We start from the raw sequence: 27,970 nt of genomic DNA on the forward strand, positions 1-27,970 counted from the left end.
TACTGTTTCTATATTTATTCAAAAGGTGAGAAATCTCTGGCTAGAAGTCTCTATCAGAAATACCAGTTACTTACCTTCAGAAACGCTCTTTCTGAAAGAGACTCTATTTAGCTGCAGATTCCTCACTGACCCTCCCATTCTCCCCATTCTGTGGTTCAACTCTATTCACTAAGACCCCAAGTCAAGGAATCTGCACATTGATCACCACCAATTCACTGATGGGGTTCTGCTTTTAGGGGGACTGACAGCCTTGAAAGCAACCAACGTTGGCACACAGGGTTGGTGCTTATACGGGCCCCACACATAGTTTCCGAGCACAATGGCGTCAGTGCAGAGCCACATGGCACCACCTGATGGCGGGCCGAGGTATTACTGAAAAGTTTCTGGATCCACTATGACGCCCGGGGAATATTAAAAAGATGAGGCATGTGCGGCTAGATAATCTACTTTGCATCAAATCCAAGGTGAAATATCTGAGCTTTTGGATGTAAACTTGTTACCCATTTGATGTTTTGCTTACTGAAGAACTTACAAGTTTGTGCTTTTCTTATAATACAAGCACCATTTGTTCATATACTTTCTGTGTCTTGTCATGGCTCTGAGAAGCGTGAAGTTGAGGAGAAGGAAGCTACAGAAATGGGTGTGGGTTGGAGAGTTCTCAGAGGGGGAAAAGTGCTGCTTCCCAGATAGTACACAGCAGCTTAAGAGTAAAGGCGGCTTGAAGGACCAGTTGCAGACATGCCAACAGAGATCACGGAGAGCGGGAGTGTCCACCCCGTTCAGTGCTGGAGGGAAAAGGATGACTTGAAGGAAGTGCGGTGCGGCAGGAGAAGGCAAAGAGCAAGTTGCAACTAAAATACAGTGTTTGCCTTTGAAATTGAACGTGTGTTATTGGGTTATAAGGTGCATGCTCCTAATATATGTAATCCAGAGAAAGGTAACTGCATCTCTGCAAATGGTTAATCCAAACGTATGTGGACTGAGAACAACCAGTACAATACCAGTGAACTACTTATCAGATTTTTATTCTGAATATGTTTTCAACAAATACTATTTCTGCAACAGATGATATGCCACGGATGAGGTTCAAGTGCCCCTTCTGCACCCATATGGTGAAGAGGAAAGCGGACCTGAAGCGCCACCTTCGTTGCCACACGGGAGAGAGGCCTTATCCATGTGAAGCATGCGGCAAACGATTCACCAGATTAGAGCATTTACGCAGCCATTTCCGAACAGTATGTATGTTCTTGTTTCAGAAAATACATGAAGTGAGAGGGCAGTAATTGAATTGTTAAGAACATAGTAAGCAGTTGTCCTGCATTCACACCATGCAGGGCGTTTTTCTCTTGATGTTTACCCCTCTTTTGGCAGTGCTATTTTCTTTCCATATTTTCCTTCCCAAAAGGTTATATTTTTCTAATTTGTCTTTCCTCTTTTCAAGAACGTTTTGAGGTTTAAATTTAAACATAACGAGGTCAAGAAAAACAATTGCAATTCCAACAAGCAGTTTCACATATAATATGTTGCAGTCACTGGAGCATTCCCTTACTCATCTGCTCCCCCTCAGTCCTGTCCCACCTTAATTTTCGCTTTTGATAGGTGAAAAGAAAACTGTTGCCTCCCATTGAAACATATGCCATTGACAAAGGATCTTGTGCCTGGGAAACAGCCATTCTGTGACTTCTTGACCATTGTGTGCTAAAATTGATCCCTAGTGGCTGAAAACCATCTCCCGCCTGTGTCGAAGAAGATACCAGTACTCAAGGAGCCTCTCACAATGGAAGTTGTAGCACTTAAAAAGAGGGATTCAGTATAGAGCAGTGCCATTTTGTTGGAAAAGCCCATCAGTAATGGTGAGAGGGTCATGTCTCCTACAGTAGTGCCCTCTTCCACCGATTTTAGGAGTGGGTACTTTCCCACACACATTTGCGAGTAACTATAGGAGAAAAAGCTCATATGGTCTGGACTGCCGTAGAACTAGACTAACTTTCCAGAGGCCATTCAGTATGGAAAGTACCCCAGAATGGTTCTGCCACTTTGTAATTCATAAAACAGGATTAGTGCACATTGAGGCATATCAGGCTCCTATATTCAGATCTCCGTACAAGGTCAGTAGACCTTTGGATAAATACCTCCAGTCTCCCTTCATGGTCCCTGTAAGAACCTCTCTGTACTCTGGTCACCGGGTACCAGTCTGGCTTTGTTAAGCACACAACCCCATGAGGTGTGCTGCAAGTTGGAGGAGAGTACGGTTCTGAAAATAAAACTTGTACCCAAGTTGTTACATGGGCCTGGTTTAAGAGTTCATTCTCTAGTTGTCAAAACAATCTGAAGAAGGGCTGAACTATATTGCAGGCGGTAGTAGTCTCTGTAACGTCACTCCAGTTTCTTGACAACCTTGCTCTTAAAGACAAGTTTCATTTGCCAGTATGTGAGCAAGTACAAACCCCAATTAAAGGCATGTTCGTACCTGAATCTGACCCGTAGGCAAATTAGAAGAAAGTCTTGTCTTTTACCTTCAAAGAAAGCAAAGATTGGATACGACTCAGACGATATATACAATGAGGACAGGCACTTGCGTTACAGTAACAAAGTTCATGCCATAATGACAGAGGCCATGGAGTCGTTATGCCTTCTTCTACCTTCTAAGCCTGTCACATCTATCTTTTTTCAAGGCCCACCTCTTCTATCCCACTGAAGTCTCCAATATTATGGAATCTTCTTTGATCAAACAGTCCTTGACGATTTGAAGCAGGACGGATCCTGAACCTTCTCATTTTAAGATGCCAAGTACAACACAAAGATGAGTTCTTTATTGGTATGGGCCCTTGGCCAGCTTAGTCTGTGGTTGTAAATGCACTCAGTCGGAAAGGAGTATGTTCCAGGTCATTGTCTTCTGTTTTCAGTAAGAAGCCAAAAGCATGTGGGTCCCAAAAAGAAAGCCTTAACAGAATGTTTTTCTCTTTTTTACAACAGATCAATATAACATCAGTGATTACAAGAACCATTCTGTAAAATCGGCTCAATTTAGTCAGAGATGCTAAAATTCTGCTCCTTGATGGATCAGCTGGATTCCAGAAAGGAGGCAGTTTCACTGCAGCAGTAGATAACGTTCTGCAACTCCTGCTCAAGACTTCAATAATATGAGATCCATACCTTTGACTAATCCAAGGGACAGAACCCCCTGCTGCAGTGCCAGGGTCCCTTATTTCCTCATCAGTGAAAACCAAAACTATCAGGGGCTCAACACCATCAACAAGGGCTGTGCAGGAAAAGTTAATTACTTCCTTCTTTCATGTCCTCAGATGTTTAAAAGAATTTCCAAAACTTCTGAAGCTATGAAATCCAGGATAATAAATACTCCCAAGTATTAAATCCAGCTGGAGTCCGTTTAGGGAGATATGGCCACTGTACCTGGGGAATCCACCGATATAGAAAGAATGCCACAGATTTGTGCTAATTTATACAGACCCCGAATATTTCCCAAAAATGGCCTGAATTTCTAGAGCGTTTGTATGGATTGTTGCGGGTCTGTCAAGAATACCTTAAATCCTTCTTTCCTCTTTCACTACAACTTTTGTGAAGTCCAGATAACACTGTTGACGTATTTTGTTTAAACAGCAGGGAGATAACCTATCTTGTTCACTTTGCTGTCCTACAACCCAGTTTTTGGGACCAGCCCTCAAGAACAATAGCCTTCTTGCTGCGTCTCATTTAACGAGCAGAATAAGAATGAAAAGGAATATCCTTTTTGCAGGTTCAACAATGCTCTTTTTCGCAAAGGTATACTGACAGTCACCCAGAAATAACTCTTTATCAAGTAGACATTTTCGCAGCTCCAGACAACTGTGCCTAGAATATGGCTCCTGTCTTGGAGCTGGGAGGCCCACTGTGTGAGCAACTCTTCTAGTGGAATAGTCAAGGCAGGTTTTATGTCTTTCCCAGTTTCTCCTCATTTATCAAGATCTTTAAAAATTGTAGAGGTCCACAAACTCCGAGATGATACTCATAGTCTCATTTTGACACTGCCAATTCTGGTTTTGAGACTTTCCTGCAGAACAATATCATGCTTTTGCAAGCTCCATATCCATTGATTTCTTTCACACCTCCCTTCAACTGGAGAGCCTTTAGGAGGAAAGGGCTTTGAAGGGTGAAAAGGATATCATAAATAATGGAGACATCTGCAAATAGAAAAACACTTCGAAAGTGATTGTGTTACATAATCTTAAATCATCCCAAACTTTCATGAATAAGAATTTGTACTTAAACACTTTCATGGCTGAGACTGGGAATCTTATTTGATTTCTACAATTTTAGTCCATCGGCCACTGATGCAAACCAGAAAACTCCTTTTGACCTTTTTCCCCCAAAAGGTGAGTTTACATGACACAGCTTTGATAGACTCTTACAATGCCATCCTCGCGTTATGTATCCTGCTTCTCAAAGGACGTTAGACATCGTTTTTGCCCATTAATTACAACTGTTTGAGTGAAACGCTTTGTGTGTCATGAGCTCGAAAATTGAATTGCCTCTTCAAGAAGAGTTATGTCTTTTCTTCAAGGAGGCTTGAATAATCCTTCATGGGCAGAGTTTTCACTATTCCCTTCTAATATTCTGATAGCCCTTACCCGGCTTCATTTAAACCAAGAAATAATTATTCGTGATTTGCTGCCACTATCACATTCTACCTCTAAGGAACAGCTCCTTTCAGAGTTTCAAAACATTTTTTGTTTACTTATGGTTGACTTTCCCCAGGCACTCAAAATGGTTTTTCTTGCTAAGTGGGTCGTTTCTTGCACATCAGAATCGTCTGACATGGGGATCCTAACTCTTGCGAGACGTCATGCTCCTCTTACAGAGCAAAGGCAGTGTTGGTGGCTTTTCAGTGATACATTCTCACTGTAGACTTAAGCAAGCCAGTCTTGTGGCTAGACAACATGCTTTCTGTCACCATTACTCGACATGTGTTTCCTCTAGAAAAGATGTATTTCTTAAGCAGGAGTTCTGCAAGGACTATTTCTTGGGGCTGGGTTGTGCATATGCTGTTTACCCCCAAGTCTCAATGTTTTAAGCTTCCAGATTCCCAACTACTTGGGAAGGGGGGAACCGGGCGACAGAGAAAAGAAGGGTTACCTTAATAGCGATATCAGTACTTGCTCATTCTTCTTAACATTACCCAACCACCCAACCTTTTGGAGCTTATCCTACGCTGAAACCTTGCATGCTGCGGAAAATATATAGGAACTGGGTGGGAAAAGTTTGGTGACGTGTAGTTCATGCATGCAGCAGTGGCCTTGCAATGTGGGCTCTAAAATAAAAAATAGAGTTACATTGTTTTAAAAATACAATGAAAAGAAGCATTTCAACTCTGCATGGGGCGTGCAGGCAATTCCCAACCCATTGTGCAGGACACAGAGCACAGATTGGGTAGACCGAAGGTAGTGGGGCATTCAGCATTGCTTGTAATATAGCAACGTATGCCAGCATGTTTGGGGACAAATAAATAACTTCAGTAAATCACTTACAGTTTCACCTGCTAAGCATGTAAAAGTTTGTAGAGACAGCTGTTTTCCTATGAGATGGAAATATATGCCTGTATTTCCAAGCACCATCAAGTGTTGAAGGTTTACCAATACACTACAAATATGTTGACATAGGCATGGTACATGCAGTAAAAGTCCTAGCACAAGCAGTAAACAATTTTCGCCGTGCTTGGCTGGTGTTCTGCAACCATTTCCTGGCTTTGACACTTCTCTATGGGGGAATAATAGTTGCAGTCTGTGAGGGCAACTCTCTGGGTCTTGACATATCATGTTACACAGATTAACTTCATACTTATAGCAGTAGACAGGACAAGGCTTTGTTCAGAGTGATTACTGTAACTAATTTTAGCTTTGTCTTTTGTCTGAATTATCATGTCTTCTTCCTGTTTATCTGTAATATTCTTCCACTTTCTTTTCTTGAGCAGTAGATGTGTTATCATACTTTAGTTTTTCATAGGGATTGAACTGATGTCCATACCTAACATTCTTTTGACTGTAGATTTTTTTCACTGCCTTCAACAGCATTTCTTGTCAAGAATGTTGATACTATATTTTATTCTTTATGCAGATCCATCAGGCTGGAAAGCCTATCTGCAGGAAGTGTAAACGCCACGTCACAGACTTGACAGGACAGGTTGTGCAAGAGGGAACAAGGCGCTACCGGCTCTGTAATGAATGTCTGTCTGAGGCTGGTGTGGAGAGCATGCCTATTGACTTAGATGACGACGAGGATGATGAATCCTCTCTTGTGTTTTCGCCTTCGCCAGACGATGAGAAGGACCCTGTGTGGCAGGTTGGCAGTGAGCAGAGACTGAATGCAGAGATGATGGACGATGGTTCGTCAGATTTGGTCATCCATCAAGTTGATGACAGCGATGATGAGGTTGAGGAAAAGGAAGTGAAACCATGTGTAAGCTAGGCAGCTTTCATCATACTGAAATAGTAAATATAATTTAGGCAGTGGCCTGATATTCGTTACTTGCAATTTGAACCCCCAACCACAGCGGTTTTGACGTTCAAAGAAAGCTTTTTTTGTGACATTGTTGAGCTTGCATGCATTCCAGAATATGCACTTCATCTGTATTACCTATGGGACGAGGTACGTATGGTTTTGCAGTGTGGACCATTTCTGGATTCATGTGGTGTTCCCTCTGCACCATCAAGTAGTTGGGCCTGGAATTGTTCCTTTTTGTCTTTCTTGCTCGCTCATTTGGTCCCTTGCCCCTCCTTGGGTCATGTAAGACATACGCCCCCAGTAACCGCTCGACATAGTCACCATATTCAGATTCTTTTATTTCCACCGTTGAGTCTGCAAGCACAGCAAAGAGCACCGGAGAGGAGAAATTTTTGTTGAAAATTTTAAGAACTCAGAGGCACCGAAGAGCCGAGGAGCTTGTGCGAGATTACCAACAGACGATGAAGAAAGGCAAAATTGCAGAAGAAATCTAGAAAACATCTAAGGGTTTCCAAGAACTCTCATGGGTTTGGAGAATGACTAAGGTATGGAGCATACCCAATTTATATTTTGCCCCAACTGCCACCACAGATATGTGCAAAAGAACAACTACAACGTGTGCAACCTTTTGTCTCTTGAAAGATCACAACTTGAAGGGTGCGCTGTACACACTGAGTTTCAGCTGAAAACTCTCAATACAAGGGAGAAGTAGAGGTGGGTACGCTACATAATGGCACTGTCCTAGCACAAGCACTATTTGCTCAAAGATTTGGGATTGTCCAGCAATAATGAAACACATGAGGACACCAAAGTGGTTCAGAGAGAAGGTCCAGACGTCTAAGAAATCATTGAAACAGATGAGAAAATAATCCTGAAAAGAACATTGAGGGACGCTGAATCCAACAAATGTCAGGTAATACACAAAGGATGCATAGCAGCCGAGCTGACATCTTCAGCTTCAAAGAACACAAAAACAGTTTCAGCACCAAAACTTTCGGCGACAAAAGGCAGGCAGGAGTAAGACATACCCACAGGAGGGAGTAAGCAAAAGATCCTCTCTAAATGCGGTCTTGACACCGATGCCGAAGAAAAGACCAAAGACTGTTGGCGTCAACCAAAAGGCTCTCAAAGTCAAAAGAAAAAGACAGCTCCTTGAGGCCGAAATGGAGGCCCTAATGAAGAGAAATGGAGAGTTCAACGATTCTTTAAAAAAATACTGAATTCCTTTTAAGACTTTCGAGACAAAGACACGGAACAGGACTTGCAAAAGTTAGAACCTCCTGCCGCACAAGAACCACAGGAAGAGGTTGTGGAAGAATTCTTCGAGTACAAGGATAAGGAAGGGCCAGTCGAGTGAACACCTCCCATGCAGGGGAAACTACAGAGCTGTATGCAGATTTGCCACAGCAGGAGCTCAACTCCTAACTGTCCAGGCCCTCAGCCCCTGGCAATATTACAATCTACAATGCCCTAATAAAGAAGGGCAGAAGGAACTTATGTATTTTGATGTCCAGATGGAGAGAGAACAAGCAGATTCATGCCTCCTTCTGAAAACACCAGCACAGAAGAGGATTTAATTCATGCTGTTACTTCCCAGCGTCTTTGACCGGGGTGGAGAAGCATGCAAGGAATCAGCTGCAGTGTAAGCAATCACCCCAAGTTTAGAAAAGAAAGACAGGCACGCTACCCAAGAACTACCTTGTGTAAAGAGCAATGTAGCATCAGAATCCATGATTGTTGCAACGGCATATAAGAGAGTAAATACACCCACAGCAACTAGGTTTCTGCCTGGCAAGTAGAGCAAGTGAGTGGACCTGGTGGGAAGGAAGATGGTCAAAGGCGGCACTTCGACATATTGCAAACCCTAACACATAGTTAAACCAATACGCCCACCAGCAATGGGATTAGATGGAAGGCCTCCTGCAACATCTGGCAGACAAATATAAAAAGAAGGCAAAAGCAGTAGTTCAGTAGGGTAAGAATATTGTGAATACTTGCCTCAAGTTCGCACTCGACACTGCAGACAATTGTGTGCTGCCACAGCAATGAAGATACATGCATTGTAAGCGTGTCGGGGTTTAAGCAAGACGTATAGGCCTTAGCAATCAACATGCCCTTATTAGGATACAGTCACTTCATCAGCACAGTTGACAATATGCTGAAGTGCAAGAAAAAAAAACCATGAGACAGCCAAGGCAAAGGGCGTTTTTGAGGAGGAATGACCCAGAGGAAGAGAATAACCATGAGGAGAGATTGCCACGTTCAACATTGCATGTTTCCTTTATTTCACTACGAAGGCAGTGGCAGTATGGATCTCCTTCACTGCACAGCTTTCAAGGGAGAACCAGTGGAAGAGGAATCACTCCAAGAAGGTCATGATCCTCCAGCAAGTGTCTTCGCGGCAGAGCCCCTCATATTCCAAGCATAGAGGATCAGAGGGTTCATCCAGGATTAGAAGGAAATCAGTCCTCACAGATGGATATTAAACCTAATTGAACATGATTATTGCATGGAACTATTAACTGACCAACGCAGGCAATGGTATGCAGCAAAGAAGAAAAGGTACATCTATGGCTAGAAGTCAACAGCTGCTTAATCAAGACGGCAATAGAAGAAGTATCACTGGAGAAAAGGAACCAAGAAGTTCATTTATTCTATTTCTTCGTGCTAAAACCAGACAAGCCACTCTAGTCCCTATTAGACCTACGGGCATTGAACAGGTTTATAAAGACACAACAAATCAAAATGACGGCTGCAGAATGTCATCACACTGTTGCAAAAATGAGACCACATGGCGACTCTAGTCCCCAAAGATGTCTACCTGTACATACCAATGCACACAGAACAAAAGAAAATCCTGAGGTTTGTTATGGTACATTATCAGTTCAGAGTACTTCCCTTTGGGATAAAGTTAGTTCCAAGGGTTTTCCCAAAGTGTCTTGCAGTAGGGGCAGCACATCTGTAGAGAGGAAGAATATATGGTTGCCAGTATTTAGACAGTTGTCTGGTAAAGGTGGTATTGCTCAACCAGCCCCCGGGCAACATAACTGTGATAAGAACTCTTTACAAGCTGGGCTTATTCCTGAACTTAGAAAAATCACCCCCAAATGGAGAGAGTGGCAATACTGGTCATGATGAAAGCCAACGCCTTCCCTGTAACGGGGAGTCCAGGCACTAACAGAGCAAGCTTACCTCTACCAGAAGGGTCTTTATCTGACAGTGGGGGAAATGATGGGGATGCTGGCATCTTGCACAGTTTAACTACCTCATGCAAGACTTCACATGTGACCACTCTAGGAGTGACTACAACTGCAATGGTCACACACAACCAGGAGTTAGGAGGATCTAGTGGTTGACACAGACACAGTATACAAGGAAACAACATTACAGTGGGCAGACCATTCAACTTCCGACTCCCACAGTAGCCAGTCAACAGATGCATGCCTGGAGAGCTCACATTGAAAAGCTGAACATAAGGTCTCTTCTTGACCCCGGGTAAAGCAGTAAAACACATAAATGTGTTTGAACTCAGCACCTTCTTCAAAAGCCTTCCGATCACATGCCGGGGAAGAAGACAGTTCATACCCATGGAGGCAACACCATCACCATTCTGCCTGAACAAAGAGGGTGGGACAAAATCTCATGTGCTGTCCAAAATAGCACATAGTTTATGTAAGTGGGTTGTACAAAAAAGGATAAGGCTACAAAACACAGAAGAAGAACTAGCTACCCTGAGCCTAGCAGTGTGGCGTCCCAGGACATAGAATTTTCCTACCTAAGCCTACCTGCAGGGGCCATGCAGATAGTTATAGAAGTCAGAATGGCAACCACAAGGAGGTGTTCCTCTGATTCATACACTGATGTAATAGGAAGGGCCGTAGGAGATGAACACAGGACTTTACAGTGACCCAGCATCTGACACCTTTACTGAACAAGGAATGAGAGAGGGTAATTCAGAGAAGTTACTTTACCACACCAGCTATCTAATGATTCCAAGAGGGAGTAAAGAGGATAGCACCCCAAAGGGCAGTGCCAACACCAATGTAGAATCTCAACCTGGTGCTGATGCACAATGTGTAACTCAACTATCTAAAAGTAAATACAGCTTTCTTGCTTGCCATCTCATCGTTAAAGAGATTTAGTGAACTCCAGGCTTACAAGACAGGAACCCTATCTGTAAATGAACAGGGTAGTGATGAGAACAAAACCATAGTTTATCTCTAAAGAGGTATCTTGTTTTCATGTTATAAAGCCATACAATTACCTGCTTTCTTCAAGCAGCCTCAATACAGGAAGAGAGAGAGCCCTACATACTTTCGATGTTATAAAGACAATTATATATTACTTACAAACGACAAAACAGTCAGAAAGAGAAAACTGTTTTTTTCTCTGCTTGCACAAGCAAGCAAAGGTTCCCCAATCACCAAAGCAACTATTGCGGATGGATAGTCCAACCAATTCATACATTTCACAGAAAGAGCAGGCGTGACATTGTGAGAAAAAACACTTACCACTGTGGTTAACATATTCTTAAAAAACATTTGCAGGACAGCCATGTGATCATCTGTGTTTACCTTAACAGAACAATACTGTGTGGACATTCAAGCCTGTAAGGAGGCTCAGGAGGGACAAAGAGGGTTAAAACACATGTCTGCAAAGGCACACTCTTGTAAATTTAACCTCCCAATGTAAAATGATGCCACTATGAAATCAATGCACAGCAATGTTAATCCAGAAAAGATTCACACTGCAAGATAAAAGGGTTACATGCATGTAGTAGTTTTGCAGCTTAAAGAATTTTCTAGATTCACATGCAACCCTCCCGCCTTCCCAGATGAGTTGCATTTGCAAAGAAAGAAGGTAAGCAAGGAATACGAAGAGGAAACCATACAAGTTGCAAAAAGGTAAAAAAACTGAACCTAAGTTGGGTACTACATTGAGTGGTTTCCTGGGGCATGTGTCTGACATCAATGAAGGAGAGAGACGGTTACAAATGGTCCACAACTCAATGGCACCAAAGAAAAAGACAAGGAAGACTGAAAGGAACACCCACTAGATGGAGAAATAATGCATAGCATGTGAATCCAGAAACATTCTTTAAGCTACAAAACTACTCCTACAGGTAAGGAACCATTTTGTTTTATTGCACTGGAATGATTACCGTGTTCTGAAATATTTGAATAAGGACCACTTTTAACTTCCGCTGTGACACTTTAAAAAAAAAGAAAAAGAACATTTTTAAATGTATTTGTTACCATGTAAAAAGGTTGTATGTATTTGCTACACTGTACACAAACTATAATCTTTTGTCATAGATGAATTTTTCTATTGTAAATTGTTGAGTGTTTTACATATATGTAAGAGGAATGAATACGACAGTATTAATAATGGATTCTTAAAAATTAATGCAGCATGTACTGAAATTGTTACAAAAAAATAAGTAGTACAATGCTGGACTGAATGCACGGCTGCAAAACCACGTTACGATGCACACAGCCTTGGATCTCATATAAAGCTTTTTCTCAGCAGTTCCTTTGTTTATTTTTTTTAAACAGGAAGTTGCAACTTTTAGTTATAAACATTGTCCCCTCAGAATAGGGGGAAGGGCTGGAGTTATTGTGTAAGTGTGCCTGTTCCACAATATATTTTTCTCTTTCCACACAGAAGGAGGTGTAACATTACAGAACTCTGGAAACGTGAATTTACATTGTATTGCATTATACAATTAACATCATTATTCTTACCCTTGATGGGGTTCTGAGGGGTGTTCCAGTTTGCATCATCTTCCTGAGTGCTATTTTACAGTGCATGCTTGGAAGGGTGTTGATTGTAGTTAGGTCTGTATGAGAGGTGTTGGCTGAGGTTTGGAGGCATACTCTTAAGTATATTGTGGCTGTTGAGAAGCATGACATTGTAAGTAATGATGTGAGTCGACATAACCGCACATGTAACTACATACAAACCTTTTATTTAAAAGAAGAGCAAGATTTTATTTTTTAATGCTTTTTTGAAATTCAAAAATACTGTGCGCTATTCTAGCATGGATTGATTAACACTCCTTGGCAAAGCTAACTGAGAAGTTTCCACCAGAGGACATTGGAAGGAGCAATGATCAAGCGAGGAGCCAACCTGCATGTAAGGGCTTTGGTTTGGGGGTTGGCACAGAGAATATGGTGAAGGAAAAGGGGTTCAGAGCCAAGGTGGTACAATGAGATATACATGTTACTTTAAAGTGATCCATCTGCTCACGGGCACACAGTGTTGTACCTGAAGAGCTAGGGAAATGAAAGTTCAGGTATTACAAATGAGGAGTTGCCCCACAGCTACGTTCTTGATTATATGTAACTTTCTAGCTTCATCAAGGTAAATACTGTTGATGTATTCTAGATAGAACAGTACTAGGTTGGCGGTTGCTTGTACAATGTGAGGAAAACTTGAGCTAGGGAAAAATAGATAGAGGAATATTTTTGTTTCAAAGAATCCTCTGCTAACTAGATGCATTTCAGGCATAAGGAAGAGATTAGAATCCATGGTCATCCATAGATTCCTTGTTGGGATGTGTTCTGGAGTAAGCCAGGCTATTTATTTTACCAGATTGTGGGCAGGTCATAGCGGCCCATATACCTGTATGCCAGTGAATCCATTTTTAAAAATATTTGATCTTTTATTTATTTTGTTATTTCTCCAATACATTGAACAGCTTGTGCATCATTTACAGAGTAACAAAACGTGATCAGGCATTGCAATTGGTAGTTCATTTTTCCATCACCATGTGTTCACCAGAATCAAAAAGAAAAGTCCCAATGATCCCTCCCTGAGCCAACCACGGGAGATGTAGCTCTGATCATTAAACTTCTCCTGGGGTTTGGCATGTGTACAAGTCCTTGCTGGTTTGTGATTACTTTCACTAGTTTTATTGCTCATTGGCTATTAAATCTCCACATTTCATTTCCCCTCCCTTGTGTTTAACTTTCTTTCCCTACAGGCTCTGCATTTCCCAGGCACCCCATATTCTCTCAAATTTCTTCATACAGCTCCTCCCTTTATATATCTATTTTTCCAGCATTTACAACCTTCCATTCCATTTCCCCATGTGTCAGATCTGAGAGGATACCGGTCCCCCCATCTTTGCGCTATGTCCTGTTAGGCTACCATGCTTCCCATGTTAATCAGTATTTTCAGACTTTTTGTGATGTCTGTAGGTCCCCAAATACCCAACAAGGCAGTCCGTGGCTGCAGGTCCAGGGGTGTCCCAATTACACCCTTCAGTGACTTGAGCACCTTCTCCCAGGAATGGCTCAGTTTGGGACAGTCCCACGATGTATGCAATAAGGTGCCTTCCAATCCGCATTCTCTCAAGTACTGCGGGTTCTCTACTCTTCCTACTTTATGCAGTAGCACTCTTGTCCAGTATGTCCTATGGATTATCTTAATTTGTATCAAGTGGTTCCTTGTTAGCATTTCCGTTTTCGATGTGGTTAGCTTGAGGTGACTCATTAGGATACAGTGGCCAACAGCGTTCGATTTTAATATGCTTGTCATATGTAATTATAGCAGTTGAGGTTGAAGGAGGAGGTGAACTTGGGTGGTGGGCTATGGTACATTTTCATGAATAGGGGCAGTGGTAGTACTTCAGCAGATAAGGGAAAAGGTGCCAAGCATTAATGGGGAAAATGATAGTATGAGTGCTTTGTAGAGAGGAAGGAAGCAATCCAGTGAAGGGCACCCATAGTTTAAATTCTCGGAAGCAATTTAGGATGATAGTCCATTTCAAAGGCAGATGAAAGGTCCAATAGAAGAAGTGCTTTTGAATCCACTGTAGCTTTGATGTTCTTGCAGGTCACAGTCATTGCAGATTTCCTGCCCCAGCAAGGGTGGGATCCAATTCAGATGTTAGAGAGAAGGTTGTTTTCCTCGATGAAGGCTACTTATTAAGTGTAGTACTTTGTAGCAGATCATTGCATTTTGGGCTGCAGAAGGCACCGGTGGATTGGTACCTGCTGTTTTGTTTTTTTAATAGACAGTTTTGAGTTAATCTAGGAAAATACTGCATTCCTTTGTAAAGCTGCAGATTGAGTGTTGAAGGAGAGAAGTCCTTGATACAGGATAGTTTGAAAGTCTAAGGTGAGGGTTGAGTTGATTTGTATTTTCTAATTGGTTTTAGTATCAAGATACTGTTCCAGTTCTTTGGCTTTGGAGAAGAAGTGATCTTCTAAGCAGTCAAACTGATGTGAGCTGGTGAACTTGGAGGATGAATATAGTACATTTTGGAATTCAGCAGTTATCTTGTGAAGTTCCTTAGCTGAGCAATTAGTTTTAGACATCAACTAAGAGTAACAAAGTCTTTGTCTTTCTCCCCCTGGCGTTATATAATATGGAGTGATATTGCAAAGTCTGTTTGTCTTAAAGTTGTTGAGTTCTTGAATGGGTCAACAGGCTCAGGCTACACCAGCATTAGAGCTTTTCAGGACTGTATTATGCAAACATCTGTCCTGGACTCCCATGGGGAGCTAGCTTTGATTGAGAAATGTATCCAGTTTAAAATCCTTGGCACTGTCCATCAGTCAGTGAATTTCATCTATTCTGCTTTCCTCAACTTTAACATGGAAAGTAACTTTAAAATGGAAAGTTCATTTTTTATTATAGTTCTTCACTGGGGTTTTCTCTCTGAAATCATAACAGGAAAAATATCTCAGCACGTGTGCAAGATCCTAGAATGCCTATTTTAAAGTCAAAATCAAAAACTGTGGAACAATGCCTAAGAAGGCAACAGTTAATGATTGTTATTTTAACCAGTTAGCTCAAAAGACATGCTATTGTGCCACAGTGCAAAGTGGGCACATAATAGAATTAGACCCAGGATCTCATACCTTAAGGCATATATTGTATCTTTTCTGACTATCAGAAGGAATCCCATGGTGGAGAATCACAACTGGTACAGTTTAACAATACAATCCAAGTGAATGTGTGCTCATCCGAACCCCAAGCATAACCATTAATATGGATATCTAGAGGTACCCTAGTATGCAACCTGAGGATAAAGCAGTTTTGCCAATGACTCCACTGATGGAAATCGTGACTTCCAGGATATGTATCAGAAATGTGAATTAATTTTAGGCTCAAACTGTTTATCTGGGACTTGACAATAGGAGGGTGCATTCTTAACAACTGCCTCTGGAATTCATTAGTTATCCTTTCTGGAAATAGCAACATTTTCACTGGTTCTTTTCTGTACCTCAATCTTGTTGCCCAGTGAAATAAAGCGAAAAGTTTCATTACAGATTCAGCCATATTTATTAGCTATGGTACAACTGGCTGAGGCACAAAGTCCTAGAATGAAACTGTGTTATCCACTTCTGACAAACCTATTGTGATAAAGGTAGTTACATACAAATTACAAGACCAATGGCATATACTAACTTGATGAATCCAAATTTTCTGGTTGATGATCTCAACTGTTTTTAACAAGGATCGCAGAGATCCCATCTCCTCTGTCTTGTATCTTTTAATTCCACTCCTTCAATGTTATTCTTCTAAACGTTTCTTGGTACGCCTTTACTGATAAGGGGAGGTGCATAAACCGCTACCTTTCTCCTCATCTTTTTGCCTCTCTCCATACCTTTCATTCCTCCTCCCTCCATTTGCATTGTGTGTGGTCCCTGTTCATGTTCAGCTGCATTGAGCGAGGGTTAATTTTTTTCCTTTTCCTTCCTGCTCTGACTGTCCTTCCACCTGGACTCTACTTTCTAATAAACATTATGTTCGTAGCATGTGTGGATGCAGATGCACATGCTCTGCATAGTCCTGCCATCTAATCTGCCTATCCTTGTGTTGCAAGAACATTCTCCGGCAGAGCAGAGTTTGAGGCTAGGTGCACATCACCATGTAGCGCGGCACATCAGCTCAGTGCCGAGAAAGAAGTAAGGGTGATGACGTTGAATTGCGAGCCCTACCTGCACACTGGTAATCGACTCGGACTCCTCTGAGCTGGAAGAGCCAAACAAAGAGGATGTCCACTTCAGCTTCACAGGCCCTCAAACCAAGTAAGTGTTGTGGACTGTGATTATGGCTGACCATGAGGAACCTTATATGTTGATGGGCTTTTAGCTGTGATTATTTAAATTTTAATGTACAGTTTTAAAGTAATGAGGACTTGAATAAGCTGCTGGTACGGTTATTATGAGGTATAGTTGTATGCACCTTTTATATTACTCTGCATATATGGTTTTAATTAACTAACACATGAATAATTACTTCTCTATGTATGTATAGTGTATTTGATAAAGCGCATTTTCACCAGAGGTATCAAAGTGCTAAGAAGGCGAAACAAGATTTCTACTGCAGCTCCCAATTAAGATTGAAATAGCCAAGTTTTGACTAGTTTGCGGAAAGAAAGAAGAATGGGTGTATTTCTAATTTTAAAAGGGAGGGAATTCCATAATCTAGCAGTGGCTGCTGAGAAAGCTCGATCACCCCATTTCACTTTCTTTGTCCCGGGAGGGCAAGCTACCCTAAGATTAGCTGATCTGAGGGAGCGACCAGTCGTGTACCACCTAATAGATCGAAGAGGGGAATGAGGGCCATGTAAATAGAGGGCCTTGTGAGCGAGACACAATGTTTTGAAAATAATACGTTTCCCGATCGGTAGCCAGTGGAGTTCATTCAAACTCTCTTTAGCGGATGCAAACTTGTCTAGACCCAGTACCAGGCACGCACTTTGATTCTGAATAAGTTGTAGCTTGTTTAGAGATGCTTGATAAATCATTAATCTGCCTTTTGATGGTGAGCACCTCTTTGGTCTATAATCAATTTGGGGCTCCTTTAATAGACAGCAGCATAGTGGTGCAGCAAAAGCCACTTCTTCAGAACAGCCTCAGTCCTAACAACACCTGCAGTAATCTTACCCCTAACAAGCAAGCAGGGGATAACTACGTGAATCATACCGGGGCAATAACTCTAACAAGGGCAGAGGCGCTTCCACTAAGGAAACCCCCACCTCAAACCATTGACTAGCCACCCACCCCCATCCCCAGTCCACCTGGTCGGGGGGAGATTACAATGGTTTCTTTTTCACTAGGATGAAATCACCCCAGATTGTTGGGTCCCAAGCATAATCCAACAAGGGTATTGCCAAGAGCTCCTATCAACCCCACCAAACATTCTGCCCCATACACACACTAAGTGCGGAACACTCTTGCATCCTCCAAGAGGTACATGTGCTTCTACTCAAGGGGACCGTAGAGCTAGTGATCTTACATATCAGTGCTAAGGGAGTTTATTCCACGTACTTTCTAAGCCCCAAAAAGTAAGGCTCCCTCAGACTCCTCATCTACCTCAGGCCTCTGAACAAATATATCCTATCAGAACACTTCCATATGACAGCCGTACTGAGTGTTATCCCCCCTCCTGCAGCAAGGTGAGTTAATGACCACCCTAGATCTGAAGGATGCCTATTTCACACTCCCATCCATCCTTCTCATCGGAGCTACGTTTGCTTTGTGGTAAGTGGACAACACTGCCAATTCAAAGTGCTGCCCTTTGGGGTTACCACAGCCCCAAGAGTGTTTACAAAATGGCAAATGGGCATGGCCACCCACCCCAGAAGGGACACACAAGCTTTTTCCCATATGTAGACGATTGGATGATCAGCAGCACGAGCAGGCAGCATCGTCTAGCACACACTCAAGATGTCATCTTCATGCTTCACAGTTTGGGATTTACAATAAACGCAACCAAATACTATCTTCGGCCCCTACAAATCCAGGCCACCAATACTCAGGATTATCCCAGTCCTTAAAGAGTGCTAGCTTCCCAGTAGCTTCTTCCTCTTTTTCAGCTAAATTGTTGTCTTCCAGCCAGAACAATGATGTGCTTAATAGGGATGCCTCCTGCATTCCTGTGGGTCCCTGTGACAGACTACATATGAGTCTGTTGCAGAAATGCCAGTCAGCACAGGGCAGATGCTTCAGTGACTCTGTTCCGTAAGTGACCATCACCACTGACTCGTCTCTCAGCTGGGGAGTGTATCTCCACAGCATGACAGTTCAGGGTTTGTGGTCACCCTTGCAGGAGGGTTTCGCCATCAACTAGCTGGAACATCTTGGCATCCATCTAGCATCCAAGCCTTACTCCGGAACAATGAAGGCAATACAGTGTTAATAAAAACAAACATGATGGTCATCTACTACCCGCAGAAACAGGGCAATACTCAACACAGCTTTCAGCAATGGTAAAAAAGATTTGGCATTGGGTGATTTACCACTGTATTCACCTCCTGGCAGAGTACATACCGAAAGTTAACAACTACTTTCCCTACCTGCTCATTCCTACTTACTTACTTCCAATGCACAGGATTCCCGCAGATAGAGCTATTCGCCACTCAACAAAATGTAAAAGTACAAAATTTCGCCTCCAGATTTTCACACCCACAGTCCATGGGCAATGGATTAATTGGCCATGGGTATTTGCCTTCTTTGTCACTACTTCTGTACATGATAAGGAAGCTGGAGCAAGTGTCTTTCACTCTTATCTGGGACGCTCCTACATGGACCAGGCAACCATGGTTCTCAACCCTCCTCAAAATGTGTCTATCTCCCTATGAAAAGCGCCCCAACAGGCCAGACCTTCTCATGCAGCAAAAGGGCAAGATCAAGCACCCCAACTCCAGACAACTCAGTCTAGCTATTTGGCACCTGAGGTCTTAGAGTTTGGCTATCTAAGCCTCCCACACAAGTACATGGATTTCCTAAAGGAAGTCTGCAGACCCACTATAAGGGCATGTTATGCAGTAAAGTAGCAAAGATTTGTCCACTACTATAACTACAAATAGCTAGGCCCCCTCCCCTTAAACCAGCAGTCCAAGACATTGTCTGCTAATTGCTTCACCTACAATACGCCTGGACCTTCTGGCTATTGCCGCATACATGCAAAACGGGGAACTCTCTTCCCTTTTAGAATCCCAGTTACTAAAGCCTTTGTGGAAGGTGTTAAAAGGGTTCTCCGATCCAGAGTTCAACTTGTCCCTCTCTAGAATCTGAGTATTGTACTCACAAGACTTCTGGGTCCCCTACTTGAGCAACTGCAGTCATGTCCTTTGCAGTCCCTATCCTGTAAAGAAGCTATCCTTGTAGCTATTCCCTATATAATGTGTATAAGGGAGTTACAGACCTTCACTTTACTAGAGCCATTCATCCAGGTTCATGCTGATAGGATTGTGCTTAGAACTGACCCTTATTTCTTTCCTAAGATGGTCTCTCCTTTCCACTTAACCAAAAAATTGAGCTACTAATCTTTCTTCAACCAGACTCGGCTCCAGAGAGGGCTCTCCACACCTAAGACATTCAAAGAGCCCTTATGTACTGTATTGACAGCACTAAGACCTTAAATTTCAACAGCTCTTTGTGTCACGACCTACTTGTTTTCTATGTCTGTGGCCCACTGGAGATGTGGCAAGGTCTTGGTTCCTATAGGTTCTGCCTTGACCCAAGTAGAGACGACCCTTTCTGGTAGCCACGGTGCTGCTGACGGAGGGAACGCCAAAGGTAGTCTTTTGTTTCAGACATCTGCATCACTAGCCACCGCTTTGGGGTGGTACTGCTTTATAGTCTATGCAGAGCAAATGTATCAACAGCCACACATGCTACGAACTGAAAATCTTACTTGCCTCCGTAAGCATGCTTTTGTTTGTTGCACATATTTAAAAAAACAATGTAGGAAACTTCAGAGTAATTCTGGCAAGTACCACAAGAGTTACAACCAACATTCCTATATGAAATGTCAAAATCCTGTGCTTCAGCTCCTTCAGTTCATCAATAAAGTCCGTCCACGGCATTGAAGTGTATTATATTAAAATATTTCTTTATGGTGTATTCCTAGTAAATCTAATATACAGCCAACGTGTGTTTCGTCCCACGAAGTAGAACGTCTTCAGGGCTATCAACAAACAACATATAAAAAACATGCTTATACAATGTTACCACATGTGAGAATTACTTTTCTGACAGGACCACGACCAGTATAAATGGACTGAACAACCATAGTGGTTTTTGATAAATATATATGTTGTATAACAATATATGGGTTGTACAAGTCCTAGATTTAAAAACCATTTACCAACATTGCAGCCACATTGTGTGCTAGGTCTGAAGTTATTTTATAATCTCAGAAAAGTAACTGTCATGTAGTATAGTAAAACCAGTTATTTGCAGTATGTGGAAATGGTAGGCATCTGTAGTTTGTAGGGCTGTATAAAAGTTATATTTCCATCATAGACCACATCTACAAGTCTTTCTTGAACCTCTACCTAAACATTGGTACACTTTAGCCAGGGGTCTTACCATGCCACAACTCTTTAACGTAGTTGCCTGAAACGTGGTTCTCGGACCACTTGTGCGGCACTAATTTGCCATCCTCGGGGGAAGGCTCTTGTTTTTTTTAATCTGAAGTCTAATGATCACGAAGCGGCTGCTGTGACTTTCCTAATGAAGGTGATCATGTCTGTCTTCCTAATATCTTGAAACAATAAATGATTCTGTTGGCCTGTCATCTTGAGATGTTAACAAGAAATCTAAATTCTGCTTACATCTGAGGTATTTTAGGACATCATCAGATGCTTTGTATTTATTTGCATTTTGTCCTGTAATTAAAAATCCAGCCAATGAGAAGTTCATGACCAAATACCTTTATATTTTTTACTGTTTGGGTTCTAATATTGGGAATGTGGTGATTGTGTTTCTAAAACATGGCATACGAAACACTTCTCTGAAAAGGCGGTAGGGATAAGAGCCATATACAGGGAGTGCAGAATTATTAGGCAAATGAGTATTTTGACCACATCATCCTCTTTATGCATGTTGTCTTACTCCAAGCTGTATAGGCTCGAAAGCCTACTACCAATTAAGCATATTAGGTGATGTGCATCTCTGTAATGAGAAGGGGTGTGGTCTAATGACATCAACACCCTATATCAGGTGTGCATAATTATTAGGCAACTTCCTTTCCTTTGGCAAAATGGGTCAAAAGAAGGACTTGACAGGCTCAGAAAAGTCAAAAATAGTGAGATATCTTGCAGAGGGATGCAGCACTCTTAAAATTGCAAAGCTTCTGAAGCGTGATCATCGAACAATCAAGCGTTTCATTCAAAATAGTCAACAGGGTCGCAAGAAGCGTGTGGAAAAACCAAGGCGCAAAATAACTGCCCATGAACTGAGAAAAGTCAAGCGTGCAGCTGCCACGATGCCACTTGCCACCAGTTTGGCCATATTTCAGAGCTGCAACATCACTGGAGTGCCCAAAAGCACAAGGTGTGCAATACTCAGAGACATGGCCAAGGTAAGAAAGGCTGAAAGACGACCACCACTGAACAAGACACACAAGCTGAAACGTCAAGACTGGGCCAAGAAATATCTCAAGACTGATTTTTATAAGGTTTTATGGACTGATGAAATGAGAGTGAGTCTTGATGGGCCAGATGGATGGGCCAGATGGATGGGCCCGTGGCTGGATTGGTAAAGGGCAGAGAGCTCCAGTCCGACTCAGACGCCAGCAAGGTGGAGGTGGAGTACTGGTTTGGGCTGGTATCATCAAAGATGAGCTTGTGGGGCCTTTTCGGGTTGAGGATGGAGTCAAGCTCAACTCCCAGTCCTACTGACAGTTCCTGGAAGACACCTTCTTCAAGCAGTGGTACAGGAAGAAGTCTGCATCCTTCAAGAAAAACATGATTTTCATGCAGGACAATGCTCCATCACACGCGTCCAAGTACTCCACAGCGTGGCTGGCAAGAAAGGGTATAAAAGAAGGAAATCTAATGACATGGCCTCCTTGTTCACCTGATCTGAACCCCATTGAGAACCTGTGGTCCATCATCAAATGTGAGATTTACAAGGAGGGAAAACAGTACACCTCTCTGAACAGTGTCTGGGAGGCTGTGGTTGCTGCTGCACGCAATGTTGATGGTGAACAGATCAAAACACTGACAGAATCCATGGATGGCAGGCTTTTGAGTGTCCTTGCAAAGAAAGGTGGCTATATTGGTCACTGATTTGTTTTTGTTTTGTTTTTGAATGTCAGAAATGTATATTTGTGAATGTTGAGATGTTATATTGGTTTCACTGGTAATAATAAATAATTGAAATGGGTATATATTTTTTTTTGTTAAGTTGCCTAATAATTATGCACAGTAATAGTCACCTGCACACACAGATATCCCCCTAACAAAGCTAAAACTAAAAACAAACTAAAAACTACTTCCAAAAATATTCAGCTTTGATATTAATGAGTTTTTTGGGTTCATTGAGAACATGGTTGTTGTTCAATAATAAAATTAATCCTCAAAAATACAACTTGCCTAATAATTCTGCACTCCCTGTATTGCTTTATTTACTAGGCAATGGACTCAACAAATTAGTTAGCAAAAGGCAGAGTCCTGTTCTTCCTTCTCTCAGTTCTAACCGAACAAGTGTATTCATTGCTCACCGGAAACAGGCCTGAACCTGCATTCAAGACAGCAGTACTCAAATCATCACAATGAGAGCTGCTGAACAAAAGATGGTTTGGAATGAAGGTATGTGTCAAGCTTTGAACGCAACAGTAACACTACTTTGTAATAGTTTGGTTGTCTGGGAATGAGCGGTGCTCTCTGGTAGCCACTCTGTCTCCCCACCCATGGACTAAGGGTAAAGGGATCAGATATCTCCTAGGAAGGCTCAGTAATTAATAGGAAATAGCTTTTCAGCATACAAACCTTCTGGGGCAAAGGGGTGTGTAGCTTGATGGTCATGTCATAGCATGTCAATCTTTATTGTTCAGTTAATAAAAAAATAACAATTTACATTAACAACATTGTTGATAAACGACAATTTAGTGACAAAAACTGATTAAAAAAACCCTATTTTACCAATTGCTAAAACGCCGTGTCCACTCCATGACGGAAGAGAGGGAGAAAGGTAGTTCTAATGGGGCCTCATATATATAAAATCCAAGTGCTGTGCAAGACATTATCTCATTTTTAATCTAAAAAACACGGGGTTATGACGGTCCCGGGATTCTTGCCTCAAGATAAACCTTCATGTATTACGCCACATGGATTAAAAGTGCTTAAACAAGGAGACGGAATACAATCCGAGTGCTGAAGGTTTAAAGTGCATAGTGTGACATATAGACACGTATTTGAAAGAAAACAACCGGATTAAGTCTAAAAATCCTTGGGTTATAACAGTCTTGGACATCTTATCTAAAGGTAGACTCTTCCACCCCCACCCCTGTCTTTGTAACCAGCAGGGCACCTTGGACTAAAGTGCATCGACAAAGACCAAAGTGTATGGGCAAAAACGGGGGAAGGAAAGCATCGCTTCGAATGATACATGGGATGACTTCACTCAGGACTGTTCCTAAGGGCTACAACTAAGAACGAATGTTATAAAATGACCGTTTTGTAAAGAAACTAAGAGTGTTTCCCAGATCAAGCATCCAATGTGAACTGTTCAGCCCCCTGCATCCGTAGCAAAGACGACCCCTTGGGCTAAAGTGCATGGACAGAGACTAAAGTGCATGGACAGAAATGAGGAAAGGAAAAAGTGCATCACTTCGCATGATTCATGGGATTGCTTCACTCAAGACTGTTCCTAATGGCTACACTAAATGCGAAAGTTATAAAACCAGAGATTTGTAAATAAACGAACTGACTTTCCCAGTTCACAGCTCCAATAATAAAACCTCGGTGCGTCATACAATGCTTGGACCAAGAACCTCTTGTCACAGCAGTTTCCAGTTTCAAGGGCACTGCATACAATAGTCCGTGATTAGTTTTTGAGCAAAGGGCTGGGGCACATCGATGCGGAGCTGAAGTTGAGATCCGGGTTCCTTAGCAAATTTCCCACACCTTGCTAAAGTTCTTACATTGGTTTGGGTGAAGCACAGTGATGAGGCCTCCAAGCACGTGCAAACCCCCTTTTTCAAGTAGATTGGTTTCAGCAAGGATCTCCTGATGATATCAAAACTGGGACAGCAACACAGGAGGTGCAACCAAGATTCACACTTGAAGTTGCATAGTCTGCACTCCCCGTCCATCCCAGGATGATCCCAGGCCAGGTTGAAATCGACTACAGGTAAGTCCAGCGCATGTACAAAATGTCCGTACACACCCGTCCATTAATAGCCGCTGATTGATATGGTTGTGGCTTCCCTACCAAATAGGAGTTGGTTGAAGGGAGCACAATGCCTGAGGAGTTTAGGGAAGAGGAGTTCGGTTGAAACTAAACTGAATGCAGCTGCCTGTTGATTGCCTTTTTCCAGGCGATGTAGGAAACAGTGTCCAATTTTAACACTGATGCTTCAACTTGGAAAGAAGAAATTGCTTTTTGTAATTGCCAGTACAGTGGAATCTGGGCTCTCTCACATTTCTTTCAGGCAAGCTTTGAGTGAATTGGGTGGCGCTTTCAAAAGCTAGATATAGTATTTCAAAGTGTCAGACAAGTTAGAGTTTGTCTTACACCGAATTCCAGGAGCAGTCTTGACCTACGAACGTATCTGGGTAGTTGGAAAACCTTCTTGTAGCCAGTACATTGAGCTTGCTCTAAACAAGAAGCAAAGGTCCCAGGAAAGGCCTGGTGCCCAGAAAGCAGTGCAGGGAGTAGGGACAGCTTCATGACCCTGAGCACTGGTGCAGCCGAGACAGATTTTAATTTTGTGTACAGGCAATTAAGACTGTATGTGGGCCGTGGGTTTGGAGGATTCTGTAATCCAAATGCTCAGATAATTGCATTTCATGATTGAAGATGGATTTCACAAATTAATACCAGATGATTTTCAACCTTGAATACAGAGTTGAACAGTACTAGTAGGAGCTGGGAGAATTCATTGAAGAATACAAAGCCAGGAAACTAAGTAACAAATGTAAGGACAAAAGTGCCTTAAATGATAAACAGGAAATTAGAAGGACGGGAACAGAACAAAAGGTCACATGAAGTACTTGGACTACCTTGGATTGCTAATACAAATATGCCTCATAGGACAAGATTGTGCAGGTGGCCATCTTGAATTAGGGTAGTACACCCAACTTCAGAAATTATTTCTGTGTGCCGTTATGCTACTAGCTTCCAAACTCTCCTCCCTTCTTTCTCCAAAGGCCACATCCCAACATTAGAAAGTCCGGAATTCTGCAGGGCTGGGAGGAAAAACAGAGCCCCCGAGTTTAGAAGAGACCCAGAGCTCCACCCCGAGATAAGACTGTTATCCCTGATCTCCTGGGTCTTGCTGAATTCCCAACCAAGAGTAATGCGTGGTCAGCAGCGAACCGTGGTGATATAAGAAGATGTCTGTGTGGTGGCATCACAGATACCCTTTATGGTCACTCCTTCAAGTTTCACTGTGACACTGTTATACTCCGTTGACCAACCGTGAATATGTGAAGGGAAGTGGATAACTGTTTAACCCCTTCGCTGCCAGGCCTTTTCCCCCTCCTGTGCCGAGCCCTTTTTTGGCTATTTGGAGCAGTTCACGCTTAGGCCCTCATAACTTTTTGTTCACATAAGCTACCCACGCCAAATTTGCGTCCTTTTTTTCCAACATCCTAGGGATTCTAGAGGTACCCAGACTTTGTGGGTTCCCCAGAAGGAGGCCAAGAAATTAGCCAAAATACAGTGTAAATTTCGTTTTTTTCATAAAAATTGGAAAAAGGGGCTGCAGAAGAAGGCTTGTGGTTTTTTCCCTGAAAAGGGCATCAACAAAGGGTTTCCGGTGCTACAATCACCAGCTTTCAGGAACAGGCAGACTTGAATCAGAAAACCCAATTTTTCAACGCAACTTTGGCATTTTACTGGGACATACCCCATTTTTACGATTATTTGTGCTTTCAGCCTCCTTCCAGTCAGTGACAGAAATGGGCATGAAACCAACGCTGGATCCCAGAAACCGCAACATTTCTGAAAAGTTGACAATCTTCTGAATTCAGCAAGGGGTAATTTGTGTAGATCCTACAAGGGTTTCCTACAGAAAATAACAACTGAAAAAGAAAAATATTGAAATTGAGGTGAAAAAAACATCAATTTTTCTCTACGTTTTACTCTGTAACTTTTTCCTGCAATGTCAGATTTTCGACAGCAATATACCGTTACGTCTGCTGTACTCTTCTGGTTGCGGGGATATATAGGGCTTGTATGTTCATCAAGAACTCTAGGTACCCAGAGCCAATAAATGACCTGCACCCTGCAGTGGGTTTTCATTCTATGCCGGGTATACAGCAATTCATTTGCTGAAATATAAAGAGTAAAAAATAGCTATCAAGAAAACCTTTGTATTTCAAAAATGGGCACAAGATAAGGTGTTGAGAAGCAGTGGTTATTTGCACATCTCTGAATTCCGGGGTGCCCATACTAGCATGTGAATTACAGGGCATTTCTCAAATAGAAGTCTTTTTTACACAGTCTTACATTTGGAAGGGAAAAATGTAGAGAAAGACAAGGGGCAATAACACTTGTTTTGCTATTCTATGTTCCCCCAAGTCTCCCGATAAAAATGATACCTCACTTGTGTGGGTAGGCCTAGCGCCCGCTACAGGATATGCCCCAAAACACAACGTGGACACATCACAGAAAACAGAGCTGTTTTTAGCAAAGTGCCTACCTGTAGATTTTGGCCTCTAGCTCAGCCGGCACCTACGGAAACCTACCAAACCTGTGCATTTCTGAAAACTAGAGGCCTAGGGGAATCCACGATGGGGTGACTTGTGTGGCTTGGACCAGGTTCTGTTACCCAGAATCCTTTGCAAACCTCAAAATTTGGCTAAAAAAACACATGTTCCTCACATTTCTATGGCAGAAAGTTCTGGAATCTGAGAGGAGCCACAAATTTCCTTCCACCCAGCGTTCCCCCAAGTCTCCCGATAAAAATGATACCTGACTTGTGTGGGTAGGCCTAGCGCCCGCGACAGGAAACGCCCCAAAGCGCAACGTGGACACATCCAAATTTTTGAAAGAAAACAGAGGTGTTTTTTGCAAAGTGCCTACCTGTAGATTTTGGCCTGTAGCTCAGCCGGCACCTAGGGAAACCTACCAAACCTGTGCATTTCTGAAAACTAGAGACCTAGGGGAATCCAAGATGGGGTGACTTGTGCGGCTCGGACCAGGTTCTGTTACCCAGAATCCTTTGCAAACCTCAAAATTTGGCTAAAAAAACACATGTTCCTCACATTTCTGTGGCAGAAAGTTCTGGAATCTGAGAGGAGCCACAAATTTCCTTCCACCCAGCGTTCCCCCACGTCTCCCGATAAAAATTATACCTCACTTGTGTGGGTAGGCCTAGCGCCCGCAACAGGAAACGCCCCAAAGCGCAACGTGGACACATCCAAATTTTTGAAAGAAAACAGAGGTGTTTTTTGCAAAGTGCCTACCTGTAGATTTTGGCCTGTAGCTCAGCCGCCACCTAGGGAAACCTACCAAACCTGTGCATTTCTGAAAACTAGAGACCTAGGGGAATC

The 27,970-nt window shown here is 42.4% G+C and overlaps 1 protein-coding gene across 2 annotated transcripts in view; it reads left to right on the top strand.

Annotated features, from left to right (window-relative positions):
* Positions 1-12,026, top strand: part of ZBTB8A (zinc finger and BTB domain containing 8A) — a 129,995-nt gene extending 117,969 nt beyond the window's left edge. For both annotated transcript variants that reach the window (XM_069223378.1, XM_069223377.1), the window contains exons 3-4: positions 1,066-1,235; positions 6,112-12,026. In XM_069223378.1, the coding sequence (XP_069079479.1) occupies positions 1,066-1,235; positions 6,112-6,462 (521 nt within the window). In that variant the 3' untranslated portion in view covers positions 6,463-12,026. The remainder of the gene's footprint in view (positions 1-1,065; positions 1,236-6,111) is intronic.
* The last annotated feature ends 15,944 nt before the right edge of the window (positions 12,027-27,970 follow it).

The sequence above is a fragment of the Pleurodeles waltl genome, chromosome 3_1 (genome assembly GCF_031143425.1).
Source record: "Pleurodeles waltl isolate 20211129_DDA chromosome 3_1, aPleWal1.hap1.20221129, whole genome shotgun sequence".
Classification (NCBI taxonomy): domain Eukaryota; kingdom Metazoa; phylum Chordata; class Amphibia; order Caudata; family Salamandridae; genus Pleurodeles; species Pleurodeles waltl.